Here is a 22,447-nt window from a genome sequence, read left to right as displayed (position 1 = left end):
TGAATTTGATGACTTGCGACTCGACTTGGACTTGCAAACAATGACTTTGTCCCACCTCTGATTTTTATTTTTTTATTATTTCCCTTCTATGTGACTTTACCGAAAGAACCAAGAAAACCAAAATGTAATGAACCGAAAACATTCACAAGGCGACGGAGCAACTGGGGCCAGAGTCCAAGTCGTTTAACAATTCTGGGAGATGGAATGTGACTATTGGACGGTGCCACGTGTCGAGGTCCGATACTGGACGTGGTCGCAACCAAATTAGCAGACTCGGATGAAATGAACTGTCGAGCTCTGCACGACGGCGCTCCCCTACACGGCCAACGTTAAAATGTCTTAAAATGTGTCCCTGGGGGACACCACCCAACACCAGGAGGTGACACGCGCCGAGTAACCACAGCGAGAGGCCATCATCAGAGATGTCGCGCGCGTGCCATCGAGATATGTTTCGGGTCGCCAGCCCACCCATCAAAACATAGAAATCTGTCGGGCTAACGCTGGAACAAACGGTCCCGACCACACGCTGACGTTTGCCTTACGTTGCATCTCTACCGGGCAATACCAATGCTGGCTGAAACGAAGCCCTGTTTAACACGCCCCACCACCACCACCAACGGAACACAGCCACCACACGCGTTGCAACAGCGCACGCGTGGCCAAGAGTGCAAACGAGGACACGGCGCGAGTTGAGCCGGGGGGGTGGGGGGCAGACACTCTTGAGCATCGCTCCTCCTGCCAGCTGCTAGGGGGCGCTACCCCCCACCACCACCGCCCCATCACGCACACGCGGGGTAGGGGACGAGCAGCACCGCCCCAGCTCCAACCCCAATGTTCGCTCCGCCCTAAACCCCCCCAACACAACTCCCCCTCGACACGGCGCAGCTGTTCCCGTTACTCGCGCGCGCGCGCGGGGGGTCAGATCTGCTCTGGGGCTGCTCGCTCGCTCATCTCTCGGCGATGGCAGCGGGAGGCGATGGAGGTGATGGAGTCGGCGTCGTCGGAGGCGGCGGCGGCGTCTCGGGTCTGCTGTCCGACTACGCGGATGCTGCCGTGGCCGTGTACTCGCGGGTGCGCAGCGAGTGGAGCGACTGCTCCGACTGCGGCGTCGCGCTCGCTGCGCGCACGCTGCGTGACTCGGCCACGTTCGGCCGCCGCGACGCGATCATCGTGGTCGTGTTGGCGCTCGCGTGGATCACCGCACGCATCCTCGCCACGTCACACGTCTTCAAGGTGACTCGCTGGGGGGGGGGGGGACACGACACGGACGGGTTTCGATTTAAAGCTTTCGTGACTGCAGCGCGGTCACATCGAGTTCAATAATATTTTATGTTTTATTTTTATTATTTTATTACTTCCCTTCTACGTGACTTTGCCGAAAGAACCAAGAAGATGAATCCCTGCAAATAAAACATAATATTTTATTATGTTTTATATTTGTTATTTTATTACTTCCCTTCTACGTGACTTTACCGAAAGAACCAAGAAGATGACACGGACGGGGTTAGAGGGGGGAGCGGTGGTGGTGAACCGCGCGCGGTCACATCGAGTTCAATTCCTCCTCCACGCTCACGGACAACAGCGGTGACGGTCGTCCCAGCCCGGTCGCGTGGGGTGCTCGCCTAGGTCGACTCGGCCTCAAATGAGTAGCTGGTGCGGTGTGTAAACATCGACACGGCGGGAGACAAAGGCGGCCGGGGGTGGTGCTGGTCACCCCGGCCCCCTCGTGTGTGCCGTGCCGGGCTTCACAGCTGCTGCTCGCTAACAGCACTTGCCCCAACAGTCTGTTCGGGTTACGCGGGGGATGTCTTTGTTATGGGGGAAGGGTTCCAGATGGGAATGGGGAGCAGGGGAGGGGATGTGGAGTCTGGGGGGGTCAGGGGAAGGGATCGGTGAGGCATGAGGGCGGTGGAAGTGACGAGGGGGCCAAGAGGGGAAATCCGCGTGTGATCCATGGGTGGGCGCTTAGGGTCCAGGAGGTAGGAGACTGTGGAAGAGGCGAGGGGTAGGAGACTGTGGTGGATGAGGTGACACGAGAGGTATGAGACTGTGGTGGATGAGACGAGGGGTAGGGGAGACTGTGGATGAGGTAGGAGACTGTGGTGGATGAGACGAGACGAGGGGTAGGAGACTGGTGGATGAGACGATACGAGGTGAGGGGGAGAGGTTTAGCGCCGCAGGGTTTGGCGACCTGCGGATGTGTCGAGGCGACTGCTTCGGGACTTCATTTACGGACCCCCCCCCCGCTCCGTCTCGTACTCATCACGAGCACCGCGACCCTGAACATATTTAGAGTTTTCTTTTTTTACACCGAATTCGAAACAAAAAGCAGCCTCATCTTGTTATGTTTGGTTTTGTCGACCCCTGGTTGAGCAGGGTCAGGGCTGCCAGAAATGGGATCGAGTTGAGGAGGGTGGTGATTGTGGGTGCGTGGGGGGTCAGGGCTCGAGATTGTCGTGCCCAGGCTGTCACGCCACGCGGGCCTCACTGCCCCGCGCTGCTGACGAGGGCGCAGGCCATGGTGGGTGGTTTGGAGGGGTGTGGGTGGGTTGGAGGTGGAGGTGAGTGGGTTGGGGGTGAGTTGGAGGTGGGTGGGTTGGAGGTGGGTCGGTGGATTGGAGGTGGGTGGGTGTGGGTTGGGGTGGGTGGTTGGAGGTGGGTGGGTGGATTGGAGGGGTGTGGGTGGGTTGGAGGTGGGTGGGTGGATTGGAGGTGGGTGGGTGTGGGTTGGGAGTGGGTGGGTTGGAGGTGGGTGGGTGGATTGGAGGGGTGTAGGTGGGTTGGAGGTGGGTGGGTGGATTGGAGGTGGGTGGGTGTGGGTTGGGAGTGGGTGGGTTGGAAGTGGGTGGGTTGGAGGGGTGTGGGTGGGTTGGGAGTGGGTGGGTTGGAGGTGGGTGGGTGGATTGGAGGGGTGTGGGTGGGTTGGAGGTGGGTGGGTTGATTGGAGGTGGGTGGGTGTGGGTTGGGAGTGGGTGGGTTGGAGGTGGGTGGGTTGGAGGTGGGTGGGTGGATTGGAGGTGTGTGGGTTGGGAGTGGGTGGGTTGGAGGTGGGTGGGTGGATTGGAGGTGGGTGGGTTGGATGTGGGTGGGTGGATTGGAGGTGGGTGGGTGTGGGTTGGGAGTGGGTGGGTTGGAGGTGGGTGGGTGGGTGGATTGGAGGTGGGTAGGTTGGAGGTGGGTGGGTTGGAGGTGAGTGGGTGGGTGGGTGTGGGTTGGGGGTGGGTGGGTTGAAGGGTTTTGGAGGGGGGTGTGGGTCGGTGTGGGTTGGACGAAGGTGGGTGGGTGTGGGTGGGTGTGGGGTGCCCCAAGTCGCGTCTTGCACCAGAGCCCCGTGCCCCGCCGCGCTTCGCCACCCGCTCGAGACGAGGAGGCTCATTGCGGCATGCGCGAGATCGCCGAAAGAGATAGTGTCGTCGTCGTCATTTTATTGTGCCGGGCGGGCAGTGCTGAGCAGCACTAACTGGGGAGTCGAGAGGGAACCATTTAACAACGACGACAACAACAACAACGCTGGTGTGTGTCGACTAAGATGAGCGCGCACGCACCGCTGTGGCCGTAAGAACCGGCGCATGTTTGTTGTTGTTTTTCTGTCTTGAGGATAACGCCACCAACGAGGAGTGCATGGGGGGGGGGGTCCGCCAAAGGATTACCCCATATACAGTAGACGGAAGTTCACATTGTGGGCCCTCTTAAACAATGTGCTGCTGCTGCAGCTGCTCAGAAGGAGGAGGAGGAGCAGGAGCGTTGCCCCAACAGGTCGCCGATTATTATATTTTAAGCAGAAGAAGAAGAAGCTGCCAGCGCGGGTATCGAACCGAAACGTCGGACGTCGTGCACGGAGCCCTACAATCGGAGAGCGCAGACACAACAGCACGGCCACAGAGACCCCCACGCGGTTTCACGCACAGCAGCAGCAGCAGTAGGAGGAGGATTTCGCGACAACTATTACACTGATCAACAAATAAAAAATTAACCCGTAAAAACAAAGTTTTTCACTATAAATCCTTTATATGCGTGGCGGCTAGAGTCCTCTCGTCCTCTGGCTTGAGATGGCTGCCACCTATGGGTCAGATGATTGCCTGCCACCATTAAGCAATTGGTAATTTAATTAAAAAAAAAATCCTAAAAAGTGTAAAATTTAGGAAAAAATTTTTCACGAAAATAAATTGTCACGCACAACGAGTCTGTGTGCAAAATGTCAGCTCGATAGGATCACGGGAAGTGGGTTAAAAAACGACCGAAAGATTTGCACGGTCGTAAGCGCGCAAGCAAGCAAGCAAGTGAACTTAATATAAAGGATTTAAAAAAATTCTGGCCTGAACTTTTGCAGCTGTTCTAGACTAATTTCAGGGTGCTGATTCCAAATCTGATCTCAGATTTGCTCTATCACATTTCATTTTTATGCTATCGGCATACCCCATTTTCATTGATTTTACCCGAAATTAACTCTGTCACTTATGATTACAAGTTGTTGCGAGTCAGTGACTGCTTTAGTGTTAAAATATGGTGCTTTATTTTTAGGATAGTGTTTTTATAATATAATTTTATGTAGATATCCACATTTATTTAATATTTTTCTTCCGCAGTTTTTATTGAAAATGCAATATTTGATATCTCAAAAAACCTGATGTGATAGACAAAAACTGATGCCAGATTTGGAATCAGCACCCCAAAATTACATTAAAACCGTTGGAATACCTTATGCCAGAAAAAGTGTGTTGACCAGTGTAATTCATAATAAAGGTGTTTTGTGTTAAATCGAGTCGATGTAAAGATGTCCTTAGCCCACCTCCACCCGACACCGCCAATTAGTAAGGTTTGTCACGTAAATAAAGCGTGCCAATTAGCTACTTATTCCATTACACCGGTGGCGTGTTAGAGAGTAAACCCACAACATCTATACGTGGAGTATCGTGACGTGTTGCTGGCGATTGAAAAGCAAATCGCCTGGCGAGGCTGCTGGTTGTGGTGGTTGTTGTGGTGGTTGTGGTTGAGGTGGTGGTTGTGGTGGTTGTGGTGGTTATTGTGGTGGTGGTTGTGGTTGAGGTTGTTGTGGTGGTTGTGGTGGTTATTGTGGTGGTGGTTGTGATGGTTGTGGTTGTTGTGGTGGTTGGTATGGTGGTTGTTGTGGTGGTTGTGGTGATTGTTGTGGTGGTTGTGGTGGTTGTGGTTGTTGTGTTGGTTGTTGTGGTTGTTGTGTTGGTTGTTGTTGTGGTGGTTGTTGTGGGGGTTGTTATGGTGGTTGTTATGGTGGTTGCTGTGGTGGTGGTTGTTGTGGTTGTAGTAATCGCCAGCGAAACGTCACAATACTCTAATTGTAAATGTTGTTGGTTTACTCTCCAACACGCAACCGGTGTGCTGAATGAACTAACTAACTGGCCACGTTTTGTTTACGTGACAAACCTTATCAATTGTCCGTATCCGGTGGTGGTGATGGTGGTGGGTTTAACGGACTCATTTATATTTACGCGATCTCACCCCAAAAAACCTTTTTATTATGAACAATCGTAACGCCGTGGGGTGTCCAGGACCCTGTCATCACGAGGCCTCGAATGTCACTCGCGGTTCGCTTGCCAGAAAGCAACAACCCTGGACGCCGGCAAGTTGGGCCCCAGCCACGATCACGTCTTCTGCTGGAGACCGCTGCCTAATTCGGCTTCACTTTCACGTGGCAAGCAACTGCATTTGAAGCTTTCGTGACTGCAAGGATTCGTACTCTTAGGTTTTATCGGTAAAGTCACGTAGGTAAAAAATAAAAAAATATATATATAAAAATAATAGAAATATTAATAGAAATAAAATAATCTTGTTACTATTTATTTTATTATGCATTTCACCTCCCCATTGTTTCTATGTTGCTGTCGTATTTACTAAAAAATCAATATACCGTAATCAGCCTACGACAGAATCGCCCAGATTGCACCCGATCGGACATATTCTGTAAGCTCAGCTAAGTTGAGCCTACGCACTGTTTTGATGGGTGACCGCCACGCATGAAACAGGTGCTATAGGCTGCTGCGGGCCTACATTGTCGTGCAGCAAATTTAATTGTAGTTTAACACGTAGTTCCTTAGCGACCAATATCATCCATGATAAAGGATTTTTGTGTTAGATCGCGTAAATATATAAATGTGTCGTTAAACCCGCCACCACCCGACACAGCCAACTGGTAAGGGTTGTTGTGGCTTGGCTCTCCAACACACCGGTGTTGCTGTACTAGTACACTACACTATACACTGCTATACACTACACACTAGTGCTGTACTAGTGACGAATTGGCCACGTTCTGTTTACGTGACAACCCTTACTAGTTGGCTGTGTCGGGTGGTGGCGGGTTTAACGACACATTTATAATATTCACGCGATCGAACTCAAAAATTGACTTGCGTTACCGTATCAACGTCTTTGCCGTCTGCTATCATCAAGCCATCCGAACCAGCATGGTGAAGTATGGTCAAATAATTCTAGATTTGAAGCTTTCGTGACTGCAAGGATTCATATTCTTTGGTTTTTTCGGTAAAGTCACGTAGGTAAAAAATTTAAATAAAATAAAAAATAAAAAAATAAAATCACGACGTTTCGGAGGCAACACAAGCCTCCGTCTTCAGGTGGATACATTTACTTGATACAGCAATCGTGCTGTGACGGTTCCACCTGAAGACGGAGGCTTGTGTTGCCTCCGAAACGTCGTGATTTTTTATTTTATTTTTATTTTTTACCTACGTGACTTTACCGAAAAAACCCAAGAATATGGTCAAATAACCGCCACCAACTGCACGGGGTCAAGGAAAGCTTTTATCCAGCAGTGCATACACATCAGGACTGCACGTGAACATGCGGAATACAATAAAACACAGAAACACTACTTTGGAGGTTTTCGCGTTTGTGCAGCTATGTAGTTCTCTGCCCTGTTTTCGGGTGGTACTGCACGTTGTTCGTTGTCCGACGTTTCGCTCCACATGCCTAAGGCAGATACCCGAAAACACGTCGGAGAGCTAAGCGTTAGGGTCACGATTTAAACAAAACAAAAAACCCACTTCACATTTTGGCCACCTCTCACCACCGACAATGTCCCCCTCGCGCCACGTTGCATCATTCCTTGACACGTGCTGGCAGTGTGGCTATGCAGTGCGCGGGACTGCTGATGTGGTTTAGGGGGTGAAGCGGGGACGAGGGGATTTATCTCGCCCCAGCGCAGTATTTGGGTTTCTGGCACGGGGGCCGATAAGCGCGTTGAACTTTGTCCCGACTCAGTGGTGGCAGCAGTAGCTGACGGAGCGACTGTAACAGAGACGGGGAGGGAGCAAGTCCTTTGCGTTCCTTGAAATCCACGCCGCCGTCTGAACTCCCTTCCAAAACTCCATCCGTGCACATTGCAGAAACAGATAACATCATCTTCTTGGTTCTTTCGGTAAAGTCACGTAGAAGGGAAATAATAAAACAATAAAACATAATAAAATACAATTCTCACGACGTTTTGGCCACAACGCAAGCAGCCGTCCTCAGGTGAAGAACAGGTCTGTCTTTACCGAAAGAACCAAGAAGATGAATCCCTGCAGTCACGAAAGCTTTAAATCGAAAAACTAACATCATGTCTAACAATAGCAATTAAAACAATCCCCAGCGACACAGCAGTGTTATAACGGAGTCGATTCAAATCCCTTCAAGTGATTACAGTTTCAAACGGAGTATGTTTGGGCCACGCGCTCCGGAAGTGGATGGCTGGCTTGTTTTTGTCCAAACTTGCCGACTCTGCGTAAAAACCCAGCGTCGAACAGTGGGGCCGGTTGCGTGCGTGTGGAACAGGAAATGGGTGTTCGACAGTTTTGCTTGTGACTTCTAGGCCAGAGGCACACACACACACACGTCTCTCTTGTGAGCTCCCGAACTATCACAGCACCGCATTTACGCCTTCCACTAAACAACCGCCCTTGTTTCTGTTTTGTGGAATTTTATACATTCCTGTTTTATCCCCAAGCGCCAGTAAACCACGATCCCCCCCCCCCCGTGATCCCATGTGACCCCGCGTGGTGAAGCTTTCCGTGTCTGAAGCCCTGAATGCGACTGCAGACATCCTGAAAAAACGGCAGGACACGTCGCAATCCCTAAGGCGCGTTGTCTCGGGTTTTTATATTTACGAATTTTCCGCCGATTAGCGAGTGTTTATAAGTGCGGGAGGAAACCGCAACACCTGGAGGAAAACCCACACGTGCGAGGGTGCAACACTGTACCCCATTCGGATGAAACGGACGGAGATCAGTCCACGCTTTGACTGTGCCGCCTTCTGGCAAGCCAGGTCGTGGCACCCTGGACTCGCGACGGGGAAGGGAGTCTCTCAAAATGTGCGCGGCGATCCCCCAACCCTCGCTGACGTCCACAGCAGAGGTCGCATCCGGGTACCCGATACCCGTACCCTACCCGATACCCGGCTACCCGTACCCGGCCGGATACGGGTACGGGTACCCGTTTGCGACCCTGGTGCGGCCGGGTACGGGTACGGGTAGGCCGTGAGTCACCGGTGAGTAACCGTTTGTCACTCATTTCGGGTAGGGTACGGGTAGCGTACGGGTACCCATACCCGGCCGGGTACGGCCGGGTACGGGTACCCGTTTGCGACCCTGGTGCGGCCGGGTACGGGTAAGGAATCAAAACCCGTTTGCGACCTCTGGTCCGCAGTGCCGGATTGGGGGCCACGCGCGCCGCTCGACGATGACGCTCGCTTCGTCGTGTTTCTGTCGCAGCCGCTGGCGGCAAAGCTGCGGCTGCGCCCCCAGGATGTGGCCAAGTTCCCGGAGAACGCGTGGAAGCTCGTCTTCTACCTGGGCGCGTGGCTCTACAGCGGCTACCTGCTCTTCATGCGCGACTACAACTTCTTCGCACAGCCGCTGTCGGCGTTCACCGGTGAGCGTGGCCGCTCGCGCAACCGGCGCCGCGGCGGGGATTCGCGGCGATTCGGTGCCGCGACGGTAACTTTCGCGATGCCGGCGATCTGCGCGATTCACCCTGGGCCGGGATTCGGCAACCCAAACGACAAGAAGATAATTTTTTTTCGAATCCGGGGGGGAAAAAAACACTAAACGGTTCAAGAGCCGCCAATGCGTGTGAATACGAGACGGAGGTGGTCCTCGATGAATGACGTCACGAAGCACCAGTCCTGAAAGAGCCACCGCATGCGGCTGGCTCCCGAGCCGCGGGTTGCCACCGCTGACTCGGGCCGTCAACACCGCTTCGCCAGTCGACGAGAGCCACGACTGGTGGTCCACAATTTGAATCGCAAAATGTAACTTTTTCCCTTTTGTCTCGTTTTCACCGCCTCGTTTAAACAAAACTAAAAATTGGCGAATTCCAGCTCTCAGAATGATACGTTTGGGTTTAATGGACGTGCAGCAAATGCTGCGAGGCGTATGTGTGTATGTTGAAAGGAATGCATCTGCGGTGTGAACGAAGATGCAGAATCAGAATATTTATTTATCCATTGAATGAAGCTCTTCTTCACCGATGGAAGCGACTTCACTCGGAGTTGGCCACCTTTCCGAGCCGTTCTGTTACACAAGGTGGTGCACTGCCACCTGTGAGAGTTCCAGAATGGAATTCCTTCATTCTCTTGACATGATGCCGTGCGGGCAATTAGAATGCACACAGACAGCCCCTTTTTTTGTCAATCCACTGCTGGATGAGGGCCTCCCCCCCCCACCACCACACGCGCAGGTCTTGAGGCTTGTCTCACCCATACTTCACCGCATCGACGTGTGTGGGGGAAGGGGGGGGGGCATAGAAGTCAAGTACAACAAGCGATGTTGCTCTCCGCCGTGTAAGCACAGCGCACAGCGAACAACGTGGCATGCGGCTGGTCACCCATGGGTGAGTTTGTCTTTTGTTGTTGCGTGGGCTGCTCGCACACCACGGATGTCCCTCGCAGAATAGCCGGGCAACCGGCTAAACGAGACCGTCCGCCACGGTGGCTAGGAGACATTAACTACCTCGCCTGGTATGCACAAGGTTGTGGGTTCGATCTCGACCCTCACGCCTGCTGCTGTATATTTGGAGTCTGCGGTGTCTCTCTCTCCTTGTGGTCGCGTGGATTTTTCTCCGGATCCTCCGGTTTTCCCCTCCACATTTAGAATCAACATCTCGGTGTTTAGAGTATTTGGCTGCTATACATTTCCACGTGATAAGCCACTAAGTTGAGCTATCATTTGTGGCCAGGTTGCTTTTGAAAAGGATCTAGATAGCTCAGTGGGCCTTACCTGGTAAAAAAATAAAAAGCTAAATTAAACTTTTACATTTAATTTTAAAAGTTAAACAAGTCAAATATGAAGTCAAACAACTCGTCCACGCACTATTTCCAGGCTCAAACCTGCTTAGCTTCCGCGCTATGACAGGATCGGGTGCATACCGGGTGATTTGGTCACAGTGTAACAATGTGATGGTAATTCGGAGTGTGGTTTACACCCCGGACTCCTACCTGCCTGTGCACGTCCACAGCCATAGTTGAGATGTTTTACCAGTCAAGCGTCCCGCGATGGACAGTGTGCATTGCGTTTTCAGAGGATTTGATACCGCTTGGCTGTGAGTTATGGTGACACGCTTGGCTGTGAGTTATGGTGACAGTTTTACAAGTTACAAAAATCGGCTCGTGGTGTTTTTCAAAAATGTAACGTTTAGTGTTAAAAAATAATAATGATATCTGACCAGATCGAGTGCGGGGCGGGGGGTGCATTGTGGGTGATTAGCTAATGGGGACCCAGAATCAGAATCTTGATTTATTCTGGAGCTATGGAGCTCTTTTACACAGATACCCAATCGGAATATATGACTGGGGGGGGAGGGAGGGAGGGAAAAAACAAAGTGACATACGGCGAGGTGATTGTGCCACCGCGCTGCGATCGTCGAAGTGGCGGCCGCGGATCTGCGTCTCGTGTCGGCCGTGTCCAAAGTCTCACCGGCGGTGGCTGCGGTGGGGACTCGATGGACTCCTCAGGGACGTTTCGCTAAGATAGCGCCGAGTCGATATCTCGCACGCGACGCACCCGATAAAACCGCTAATGGGCACCCGCCAAAGGTGATTACCAGTAGCCTTGATAGAGACTCTGCGTAGTTACGAAAACCTGCTGTGGTCACGTGAATTAATGTGGTTCCGAGCAGGGCGCTAACATAGTATAATATGTGTACATTGTGTCTTCATGTAGCAAGTGTCTAAATGCAACTGCACCTCAAGCAGCTGTGTGAAAACAATGTGGGTGTATTTATTTGATAGAGCGAGGTATTCAGTCATTGATCTCTATGTAAGCCTGTGGGTCTCTGTGAGGGCGCCACGGTGGTGAGATGTTAACTAACTCGCCGGGTATACAGGAGGTCGTTGGTTCGATCCCGACCCTGACGCCTTCTGCATATTTGGAGTTTGCATGTTCTGCCCCGGGTCCCTCCACATTTAGAGATATGCGTTTCGACCAATTGGCTGCAATAAATGTCCACGGTGATAAGCCACTTCGTTGAGCTATCATTTGTGACCAGGGCGCTTCTGAAAAAAAGCTGCATAGCTCAGTAGGCCTTACCTGGTAAAATGAACAAGTTTAGTTTGGTTATTAGGGTCTATAGGTATCTAGATGAGCACATGGTGAGTCATAGGTGTATTTGTCATCTATGAATCTCTAAGTGAGTCTGTGAGTCTATGGGTCTCTATGCGAGTCAACACAATGTGGACTTAAATAGTCTCCCAAATGCAACCGCAGATCAAGACGCTGCACGATACAGTGGGCAGGTTTATTTTTAGACAGAATTAGGCGGTCATCAGAGGTGGACCTGAGGTTGTGACTCTTTTTGGGTTATTAATTTTTTTTATTTCTCAAAAGAGCCTTCAATACTTTTGAACATCGACCGGTTTTTAATATCACCATTTAATGAGGGGACGCTGAATGTCGTAAGCAGTCCAGAGTTCACTTGTGTGGAGCTAATGCTGCTGAAATGATGTAAACCCAGAAGGTCGTGTGGATGATGGGATGTTTACGAAAACACATCTCCATATATATAATTATATAAAAGGCAAAGTTGTGAATGTGTGTCTGTTCAAAATGTTTAGCGTACTTCCCGACATGCAACAAACTTGAAATTTGCCATGTGGGTACTTTCCAGACTGCACACCATGCAACAATTATAAAAATACACTTTTGTTTTTTTTTTTTGGGGGGGGGGGAGCTCAATAATGCATATGTTTTGCACGGCAAGTGAGCTGTGACGTCATATATGTCACGTGACCCGCGCGTGTGGAAGCGTCACGCATCGTAGTGTAGCGGGTAGCGCGCTGCGCTACGAACCCGGCGACCCGAGTTCGATTCCCGCTCACGGCCACCACCGGTGACGATTATTTCAACCGGTCCTGGGCCTCCCCTAGGTCTACTCAGCCTCAAACGAGTAACTGGTGTGGTGTGTGAACATCGCCACTGGGGAGACAAAGGCGGCCGGGCGTGGTGCTGACCACCCACCCCCTTGTTAGTTATATATGTGGAGGGACAGATATGGGAAGGTGTAATGTCAGCTTATTTATTTTGCAACTCATATTTTGTGGTGTGTATCTGTGAGGTTGGTCAACTTATTTAGTCTCATTCATTCAAAATCATCGTGTTCTAGGAGAAAAAAATCTACTTCATAAAAGAATCATGTTTCATTTTATATTCCATTGTTCATCGAGCAACTTGCATCTCACAATCACTGAGGAATCGCAGACGAGCTGGACGGACAGCCAAGCGATGAGCTCGGTGCCGACAATTGCCAAAGGTCTGCAGTCCTCTACCTGTATAAACACTTTGTTCATTCCGTTAATTAACGAGTGTTCATACATGCGGGAGGAAACCGGAGAACCCGGAGAAGACGCACGCGTGCGTGCGTGGGGGCAACGTTGTATTCCACACAGAAGGGACAGATGTCTGCACTTTGCTGTACCACATTCTCACGGTGAGCCACGGCACGGCAACCCCTCGACGCCCACAAGAAGGCAGTTTCGCAAGATTATCGTGATACACCAACCCTAGCTGCTGCCTCCACTGTGCCGGACTACTGGCCACGTGCATGGCCATGCAGTATTCTACAATTATTTTATTTTTTTAATATAACTCATTCTCATCTCGCCAAACAATTGGACGAAAGCACGCACGCATAGCATGTGCGTTACGAGCGTAGGAATGGACTTTAACCCGGTGGCTCGTTCCCTGGCGCAGGCTGGTACGTGGGCATGGAGGTGCCCAGTGACATCCACCTTGCCTACATGCTCCAGGGCAGCTTCTACCTCCACTCGGTGTACGGGACGCTGTGCCTGGACACGTGGCGCCGCGACTCGCCCGTCATGATCCTCCACCACATCATCACCCTGTCGCTCATCGGCTTCTCCTACGCCCTCAGGTCAGTCGATCGGTGGCTAGGAGATGTTGACTACCTCGCCTGGTTTGCAGGAGGTCGTGAATTCGGTCCCGACCCTGACGACGCCAGTGGTCGCGTCGATTTATCTCCGGGCCCTCTGATTTTTCCATTTAGATTATTTGGCTGCTATAAATTGCCACGCGATAAGCCACTTATTTCAGCCACCATTTGTGACCAAATCGCTTCTGATAAAAAAAAGAGCAATATAGCTCAGTGGTCTTTACCTGGTAAAATAAAATTTATTTTTTTATAGTTTTCAGTCGGTCGGTAGCACTGACCCCACCCCGTACTTCTGTCCTCATCCGTCCACCCGGTCCCATGGCTGGTCATGGGAGTGCCTGCGAACACAGCCGCCCGCCTGTGACCAAACCACCCAATAGGTGCCCGATCTTATCGGAGTTTAGTTTCTTTTGTGTTTAGTTTGTTGTCCTTCCCCCGCACCACCGGTTAGCGCGGTTGGCGACGCACGGTGCGAAAGAAGTTCTGCGCGCATATGTACAGAGCTCAGAAGCTAAGCGGGATTGAGCCTAGATTGCGCTTGGATGGGCTGACTGCCGCTGTGCATAAAACAGGTGTCATAGGCTGCTGCGGGGCTACGTTGTGGGCAGCAGAGAGGCAGTGAAGCAAAGTGTCTTCTTGTTGTTCTGTGCTTGAGTGCTTCCACGTCTATGCTCGGCAACCGACCGGCGTGGTGAGATCTTGTAAAGATAGCCCTCATGACCCGCACGCCCTGAGGATTTTCCTCCATCCAGCAGTGGTTTTTACAAAGGGGCTCCGTTGTCAACTGGAGATGTGTTCCTGTTTTTTTAGATCAATCCAAAATTATCCGAAAGTGGAGCGAAGTTTCGGAAGATCTGGAAAAAAATGTGTTCCAACTGATTTTAAAATCGTGATGTCATGGGAACTGATAGAACTGGGTGACATCACGTCCGTACATATCCTGCAAAGGTGGATAGATGATTTAAAGTATTTCCGTACAAATTTTCATCAACTGATTGTGTTTCTGTTGGAATGTTACGTAAATGTATACGAGTCCACAATTTAACATGCAAAACTATTTAAATCGTAACATTTGCTGCCATGAGCATGACGTAAATAAAATCGTCATTCGTACGAGTACGAAAAATACAAATTATATCTGAAATTGGCCCAAAAAATTCGAAATTCCAACAAATGAAAAATAATTGTTTAAAAAACTCATGCCCGGTGTACACATGTATGTGTATTCTAGGAACAGGTTTCAGATTACTTGTACAGTCCAGACTGAACGCAGTGTATCTGAACCGGTCAGGTGGCTCGGCTGCATCTTTGTCTCTGTGTTTCTGCGTGCTCGCAGGATGTGAAGCTGCGCGTTCGTGCGTGCGCGTGCGTGCGCGTGCGTGCATTCGCGCGTGTGCATTTGCTTGCACGTGATTTATCCGTGCACGCTCCGCTGCTGGCACCCCGCAGGTTCCACAACATCGGGCTGCTGGTGCTCTTCCTGCACGACACGAGCGACTTCCTGCTCGAGTTCACCAAGGTCAACGTCTACCTGCGGCACCGCGGCGGGGGCAGCGAACGCGAGCGCTGGGTCCACGCTCGCATCGCCGACCTCGGCTGCGCCGCCTTCGGCTCCAGCTGGTGAGGAGCCCTCGGCCGCCAGTGCGCAGGCGGTGCAACCGCACCGAGGCCCGTGGGCCGGAGGTGGGGGGGCGGCCCGGGCGCGGATCTACAAACGGCGGGGGAATTAGGTCATGGTTCCCCCACCACCCTAGATTTGAAGCTTTCGTGACTGCTAGGATTCATACCCTTAGTTCTTTCGGTAAAGTCACCATGTAGGTAAAAAATTAAATTTCTATTTTTTTTATTTTAATTTAATTATTTACCTACGTGACTTTACCGAAAGAACTAAGAGTATCCCCCACCACCCCACCGTGCCGGGGGTTTAGTTGTCGAGTACGCAGGCGGTGCAACCGCACCAAGGCCCGTGAGCCAGAGGGAGGGGGTCCGGGCGCTGGGCGACCAAAAGAAGGGAGACGTTGGACAGGTGAGAGGGCCCTCGACTTCATTATTTTCACCGTGGGGGTCGTGGCAACCGTGCCAGGGCCCACTGGGTGTGAGGGACGGGTTTCCGTCACTTGCCCGCGGCTTTTACTCACTCGGCTGACTTTTCACGTCGTTGATACGTGCGACAGTGCAATTACACGGTGGACATTATCTGATGCGATTTGATGCGAGCCCCCTGGGGATGGAACCTGTTACACGTGTTTGTATCCATTTGTCAATGGCCCACTGATTCCGGTTGACCTTATTGCGAAAGCAATTGCTCCATACCCAGGAGAGGAGCGCTGTTAAAAAGGATTTAATTTATAGGAGAGGCTTTGCAATACAATGTTGTTTTCTCGAATTTGCTACGCTATTATTTTAGTGGGGTATCCATAAATGGACCACGTGTGTTATGATGTCGCACGGGGTATATTTTGTCAATCCACTGCTGGATGAGTGCCTCTCCACCCCTTGTGATGTTGTTTACGTACCTCACCGCATTGGGCAGTGCCAGGGTAGTGAAGGCATGGGTCAAAGAAGCGGAAGCACGGAAGTGCATCACAACAACGCACAAACAATACCGCGTGGGCAATAGACACGACCGACAAGGAAAAGCGACTTTCTGTACGTCAACTTTGATTGAGCTTTTAATTATACAAAAGCGTCTGTAACTTGGTCTTACATCGATTAATTGTAGGTGCGTTAATACTATTTCTGGGTATGTTGTTTCACAACTCTGGTACCAAATCAGTGAATTCTCGTAATTATCAATTTCGTTTTGATGTCCACGTAGCGCTGTTGTTGTTGTTTTTGTTTCCCCCTCTGGTTTGAAAGCAATCGACCAGGTCGTGTCTTACAATCCGGTAGTCGTGTGTGTGAGGAGAGACCACATTTTCATAACTTTATTGGCACCGGGCACAAGTTTGGGACGCATCTTACTTTCAGGAGCATCTTTAGAAAATCCGGAGAGTACGGTGCTAAAAGAACAAAATCATTTGCTGCTGCTGCTTCTGCTGCTGCTGCGTTGGCAGTGGTGCACACTCACAGTAAAGAATAAGGAACAAGCTCAACGTCTATGTAACGTCTATGTATAACGTATGTGTAACGTAAATGTAACGCACGTGTGTGTGTTGAACTTGTTTCGCACCGCACGTAACCAACCGGAGGTTCGGTAAAGCGGCGCGCTTGTGCGCCCTTACAAGGAAGCGGACATAGCAGGTGACATTTCGGTCAACGACCCGTCTTAATGGCACTCGTAGACGGGAGACAAAGGCTGTGTCTTTGGCCTCACTCACAGACGGTTGGGCTTGTGTGTGTATATATATACGTGCAGCGAACGTCTGCTCTGAAGCAGGTCCATCGCCCAAAACGCCAGCCATAACCATCATATATATTTTGCAGGCAGTGTCACTGACGGCGTCATCATCGTCGTCGGAGCACCGTGGATGCGAGGGGCTCTGTGCCGCTGCCGGAGAGGGGTCTCTGTTCCCGACAGGGGGTGTCTCTCGGGGTGGTGGTGGTGGTGGTGGGGTTCAGTTTAACACCGAGTAGGAGGCTTTAACGATCAGTATCATCCATAATAGAGGTTTGATGTTTTTGTTGGGTTGGATCGCGTGAATATATGAATGTGTCGTTAAAGCCGCCACCACCCGACACAGCCAATGAGTAAGGTTTGTCACGTAAAGGGAACGTGCCAAGTCGTTACTCGTACAGCACACCGCTTGTGTGTTGGAGAGATTGTAAATGTTGTGGATTTGCTCTCCAATTTTACGCGATCTAACCCAAAATAAAACCTCTATTAAGGGGGGGGGGGCGGGGTCACTGATGAGCCACATTCCAAGGGATCAGCGCTGGGCCCCGAGCTCCTTGTGGCAACGCCGTCCGAGCGCTTGTGTGCGATGAGTGGCGGCATTTCAAATATTTGCGTACGGGGGAGTGGTCGCTCCGTGGTTTGCTCCACTGCGTTACAGTCCGAGCCGCCCCCCCCCGGCTCCGTTCGCGCTGCAGGCATTCTGTCACGTGGACCTGCTGTGAGCCACCTTCTTGGTAAACTAAAATAACCGACGGTGCACTGTGCGCCTCCTTCCCACGTGTTCAAAACGTGAGACTTTTTTTTCCTCCCACCATAACATCCCATCGAAGGCCACGCGGCCTTCTGGGAGTGGGTTTCTTGCCGGCAGAATTGGTTCTAACGCAAGCAACCTTTGGAGCGGTTTCAACATTAAATTCTCTCGCTCAACGGTCGTGATGCGCTTAAACGAATTTTTTGCCAAAACTGCCGGATGTTTATGGTCAGGCAGGGACCCTCTGCGTCGGATTATGGATCGACGCGTTACTAGAACTAAAAACACGCGACCGTAAAATAACCGTGGATCGCCATCGTCAAGAACGTGGGCAACAAAAGAAACGAACAGAGCACGACACAACAACGGCCCCGACATATTTGCCTCTCCACCCAGTTTCAACATCCGCACGTGGGGAGACGGAAGGTGTGGTGCTGGCCACCCACCCATCCACCCACCGCTGTGTGCCGTGCCGGTCTTAAACAGGCATTCACACAACACGTTCTTATTCCCCAACTGCCCGCGAGGCTAAACACACAACCTTTGTCTTGTTCTTGGTTCTTTCGGTAAAGTCGTGTAGAAGGGAAATAATAAAATAATAAAAATAAAACATAATAAAATAATAATATATTATATTATGCAACGTGTAAATTGTATTATTTTATTATTTCCCTAAAAATAAAACATAATAAAATAATATAATAATATATTATATTATTTTATGTTTTATTTTTATTATTTCCCTTCTACGTGACTTTACCGAAAGAACCAAGAAGACGAATCTCTGCAGTCACGAAAGCTTCAAATCGAAATTTAACCTTTGTCTTGTTTGCGTGCGTGAGCGCTTGCGTCTCTGCACGTTTGCGGGGATGCCTGCGTGTCAGGACAGTGAGAGCGCTTACCATCGTCCTCTTTGAGTAGTAAGGGGCCCGATTCCCCAATTGCTAGGTCACGATACACTGACTGGGTGCATGTGGTGGCGGAGGCCCCCGTGGAATGGTGTCGATCATCTCGGCAGAATCGTGGGCAGGTCGTTGGCGTGGCCTAACCCACAAATCAATTATTAATCATTATATTGGCTCTGCAAACTTACTCGACGTTAAGCTCACGATATAGTTCTATGTTATATGGTAGCGTTATTGACGGCTGTGCCGAGTGCAACTTTCATTGTGCGTGTAAACATGTTTGTACGGATATCACGTGTGTATAGATGGCTTTGCATGTGCGTATGCGTGTATGTCAGTCTATACTCGTGAGGTTGAGAATTAAAATCCTGGTTAGATGGTTAAGTAAAAAAAAATTCCAGGAAGCTACACGGAGTTATAGGAAGTTCACGCTGCATTGGGTTTTCATCTTAAGATGTTTTCAAATAATGAATGACGATTATTATTTCTTACGTTTTTATCGGGCACAGCGGACCCAACCAAGGGCTTCATAGGAAATCCGGAGCACCCGGAGAAAACCCCCACGCCTTGTGCGAGGGGGCAGCGCTCGATCCCCAACCGCACAGATGGCGGTTAGTTCACTTGCTCGCAGCACCTTCGCCTGGCGAGCCAGCGTAAGGCGACGTCCACCGTAAGGGAGCTTCACAACCCATCTGTGCGGTGATCCGCCAACCCTCGCTGCTGCCTCCATGGTGCTGGATTACAGGCAGCAGTAGCAGCAGTAGCAGCAGTAGCAGCAGCAGTAGCAGCAGCAGCAGTAGCAGCAGTAGTAGCAGCAGCATTAGCAGTAGCAGCAGTAGCAGCGTAGCAGCCGGCAGGTCGAGGGGGGGTTAACTCGGCCAATCAACCCTGACATGGCCCGCCCCTGTTGGACATCTGTGAGAAAGAGCTTCATAGCTCATCGGATTCCTCGTGCAGTCTAAACAAATATTCTGATGATTCTGAACCGTCCAGGATCGGCGATCAAATGAACGCCACCATGCGGGGGAAGATTGGCAGTGATTGTCCTACGGAAAATCACGCTTCTCCCCCCCCCCCTCCCCACCATAGTAACGTGGAATTTCCGCCACTGGCTCAGGGCTGTAAATGAGAGCTGAGCATTGCTTCGTTGTTCATTTGAGCAGGAAACCGCTTAGAAAATATAGATATGAACTTATGTATGTAAGTGCTTGCATACAATTAACGAAATTGACTCGCCACCTTCATCATTATATTCTTGGTTCTTTCAGTAAATAATAATTTATTTATTGTTTCCCTTCTACGTGACTTTACCGAAAGAACTAAGAGTATGAATCCTTGCAGTCACGAAAGCTTCAAATCTAGAAGAGGGCCTGTACTCTGTTACGTAAGGAAACGAATACATATGCTAGGTTAACATTTCAGGCAATGGACTTCATAGCGGAAAGGCAGCATATATATATTTATATATGTTAACTTTTAGATGTGATAAGCTCTCCGACCCTTGTACACCACTTGTACACCACTGCCAGCACGGCTTCTTAGAAGTTTTTTTTTTATGATTCGCATGCGTACGTGTGTGTGTTCGTGTGTGTGAGCATGCCTACGTATGCACGTGTGGGGAGAGGATAGTGCAACGGTCAGCGCGTTGCGCGTTGAACCCGGTGACCCGAGTTCAATTTCCGCTCACGGCCAACACCGGTGACGATTATTTGAACCGGTCCTGGGCTTCCGCTAGGTCGACTCAGCCTCAAATGAGCACCTGGTGAGGTGTATAGTAAACATCGCCACTCGGGAGACAAAGGCGGCCGGGCTTGGCGCTGGCCCCCCACCCCCTCGTGTGCCGCGCCGATCTTCACAGGCGCTCCATAACAGCACTCGCCCCAACAGTCTGTTAAGGCTATACTGGGGAGCTTTGTCTTTGTGTGGGGAATAGTGGCGCAGTGGTTAGCGCACTGCGTGAGGGACCCAGCGGAGACCCGAGTTCAATTCCCGCTCGCAGCCAACATCGAGTGGGGATTTGGCTGAGCCAGTCCTGAGACTCCCATAGATCGACTCAGCCTTAAATGAGTACTTGGAGTGGTGTGTATGAGACATCAGCAGGAGGGAGACAAAGGCGGCCACCAGAGGTGGGACAAAGTCATTGTTATGCAAGTCCAAGTCGAGTCGCAAGTCATCAAATTCATGACTCGAGTCTGACTCGAGTCCAAGTCACATGACTCGAGTCCACATCTCATAGGTGGGACAAAGTCATTGTTATGCAAGTCCAAGTCGAGTCGCAAGTCATCAAATTCATGACTCGAGTCTGACTCGAGTCCAAGTCACATGACTCGAGTCCACACCTCTGGCGGCCACCATCACTCCCTCGTGTGCCGTGCCGGCCATCGTGGGTGATCGCCAACAGCACTTGCCCAAGTAATCTGTTAAAGGCTATATGGGGGATCTTTGTCTTCGAGTGTATGTGTAATGATTAGGCAAGTAAACATTCACATACTCATTGATTATTAATCTAAAGAGAAAAATGCATTGTACGTTGCCAGTGAGAACTAATTCTTCTTTACGATTTGTCCAGATCATTACCGAGTAGAGCGGAGCGCTGTCGCAGTGATTAGCGCTACGGACCCGGCCACCTGAGTTGGATTCCCAGCCACAGCGAGAGATTTCTCAACCAATGTTGGCCACCACCACCACCACCACCGCTCTTGATTAAACCTGCACTGACCAGCATGGTGTGAAGTATGGTTAAACAACCCCCAATAACTCTGGGAAAGCCCTTTTGAAGTAACTGAATAATGTGTGTATGTTGAACTTTTTTCGCACCACACGTAGACAATCTTGCTAATCAGATGTGCAGGGAAGGACACTCAATGAACTACAACAAACGATCATGGGACCTCCTTTGCAAGTACCAAAATATGAGGATAGGTTTTCCCCTTTTTTTCTGGCAACAAAACAGGTGTGTGCACCAATCAGTTTCAAAGACAATGCATACATTTCGATTTAAAGCTTTCGTGACTGCAGGGATTCATCTTCTTGGTTCTTTCGGTAAAGTCACGTAGAAGGGAAGTATTATTTTATTACTTCCCTTCTACGTGACTTTACCGAAAGAACCAAGAAAATGCATACATTATCAGAGTATGTTTTTTTTTGCATTCTGACCACAAGTATTGTGGTTAATGCAGACATGATTCCTTGTAAAAGGTTTCAGTTTGGTGTTTTAACATCTTAACACCGGTTTTGTTACCAGAAAAAAGGGGGAAACCTACAACCAACGAGTTCTAAAGAAAGGAGTTTCCAATCTCGATGATGATTTACAAGTGCAGAGCTCCAGTCGCTTCCTAATATCGGGAGGAAGAGCGTTCCAGACGGCCACGGAAGCGTGTCTGAAAGAGGGCGATGCAGTGACCACCGTCTTTAATGTAATGGGTGTAAGTAAGGGGTCGTCATCAGAGGCAGACTGTTTTAAAGGTTTTGGTTAAACCTTCAAAACCTTTAAAACCATCTGCCTCAGCAGCTTTCCTCCCTCTTTTCCTCCTGATGACGACCGCTTGCGTTGCGATCGAAACGTCGTAGTTTTTTTGTTGTTATTTTCTTTGAACCTATTGACGTGACTTTACCGAAAGACCCAAACAATATGAATTCCTGCAGTCACGAAAGCTTTAAGCCAAGGGTGTAAAAAATGTTTGCGCATGTATACAGTCAAGTAGTGCGCGGGTGCTATATGTCATCACGTGGAGTGAACCAAACTGTCCAAATGAGAAGAAAATAAAAACAAACAATGTGCAATAAAAGAAGGGCAACGGTGTTTGGAAAGACCATGCAGGACGCTTGGATTACGTGACGCGTTCCAAGACGCGCATTACACTGTGTGACAAAAAACATTTCGTTCCTGGGTAGTAAGTGTTATTTCCTAATTGCTTATGCCTGAAAAGTACAGAAAATGGCTATTATTCCCCACAAACTTTGCTTGTGACCAGGACAGTGATATTTTGAAATGTACCTATTTTCAATGTGAAAACGTGGTGTGCATTTGTGTATTTTCGT

The 22,447-nt window shown here is 50.2% G+C and overlaps 1 protein-coding gene across 2 annotated transcripts in view; it reads left to right on the top strand.

Annotated features, from left to right (window-relative positions):
• The first annotated feature begins 779 nt into the window (after positions 1 to 779).
• The window catches only part of LOC144731572 (ceramide synthase 1-like), a 33,314-nt gene continuing 11,646 nt past the window's right edge, over positions 780 to 22,447 (top strand). Inside the window, exons 1-4 of one of the 2 annotated variants that reach the window (XM_078612721.1) lie at positions 780 to 1,233; positions 8,742 to 8,901; positions 13,215 to 13,395; positions 14,863 to 15,033. In XM_078612721.1, coding sequence (XP_078468847.1) covers positions 961 to 1,233; positions 8,742 to 8,901; positions 13,215 to 13,395; positions 14,863 to 15,033 — 785 coding nt within the window. In that variant the 5' untranslated portion in view covers positions 780 to 960. Of the gene's footprint in view, positions 1,234 to 8,741; positions 8,902 to 12,214; positions 12,952 to 13,214; positions 13,396 to 14,862; positions 15,034 to 22,447 lie in introns of those variants that run through there. The other variant, XM_078612722.1, reaches the window with a different exon arrangement.

This window comes from Lampetra planeri, chromosome 39, assembly GCF_965212315.1.
Source record: "Lampetra planeri chromosome 39, kcLamPlan1.2.h2, whole genome shotgun sequence".
Lineage (NCBI taxonomy): Eukaryota > Metazoa > Chordata > Hyperoartia > Petromyzontiformes > Petromyzontidae > Lampetra > Lampetra planeri.
The sequence above is the reverse complement of the archived record's forward strand: the minus strand, read 5'-3'. Positions and strand labels throughout refer to the sequence as shown.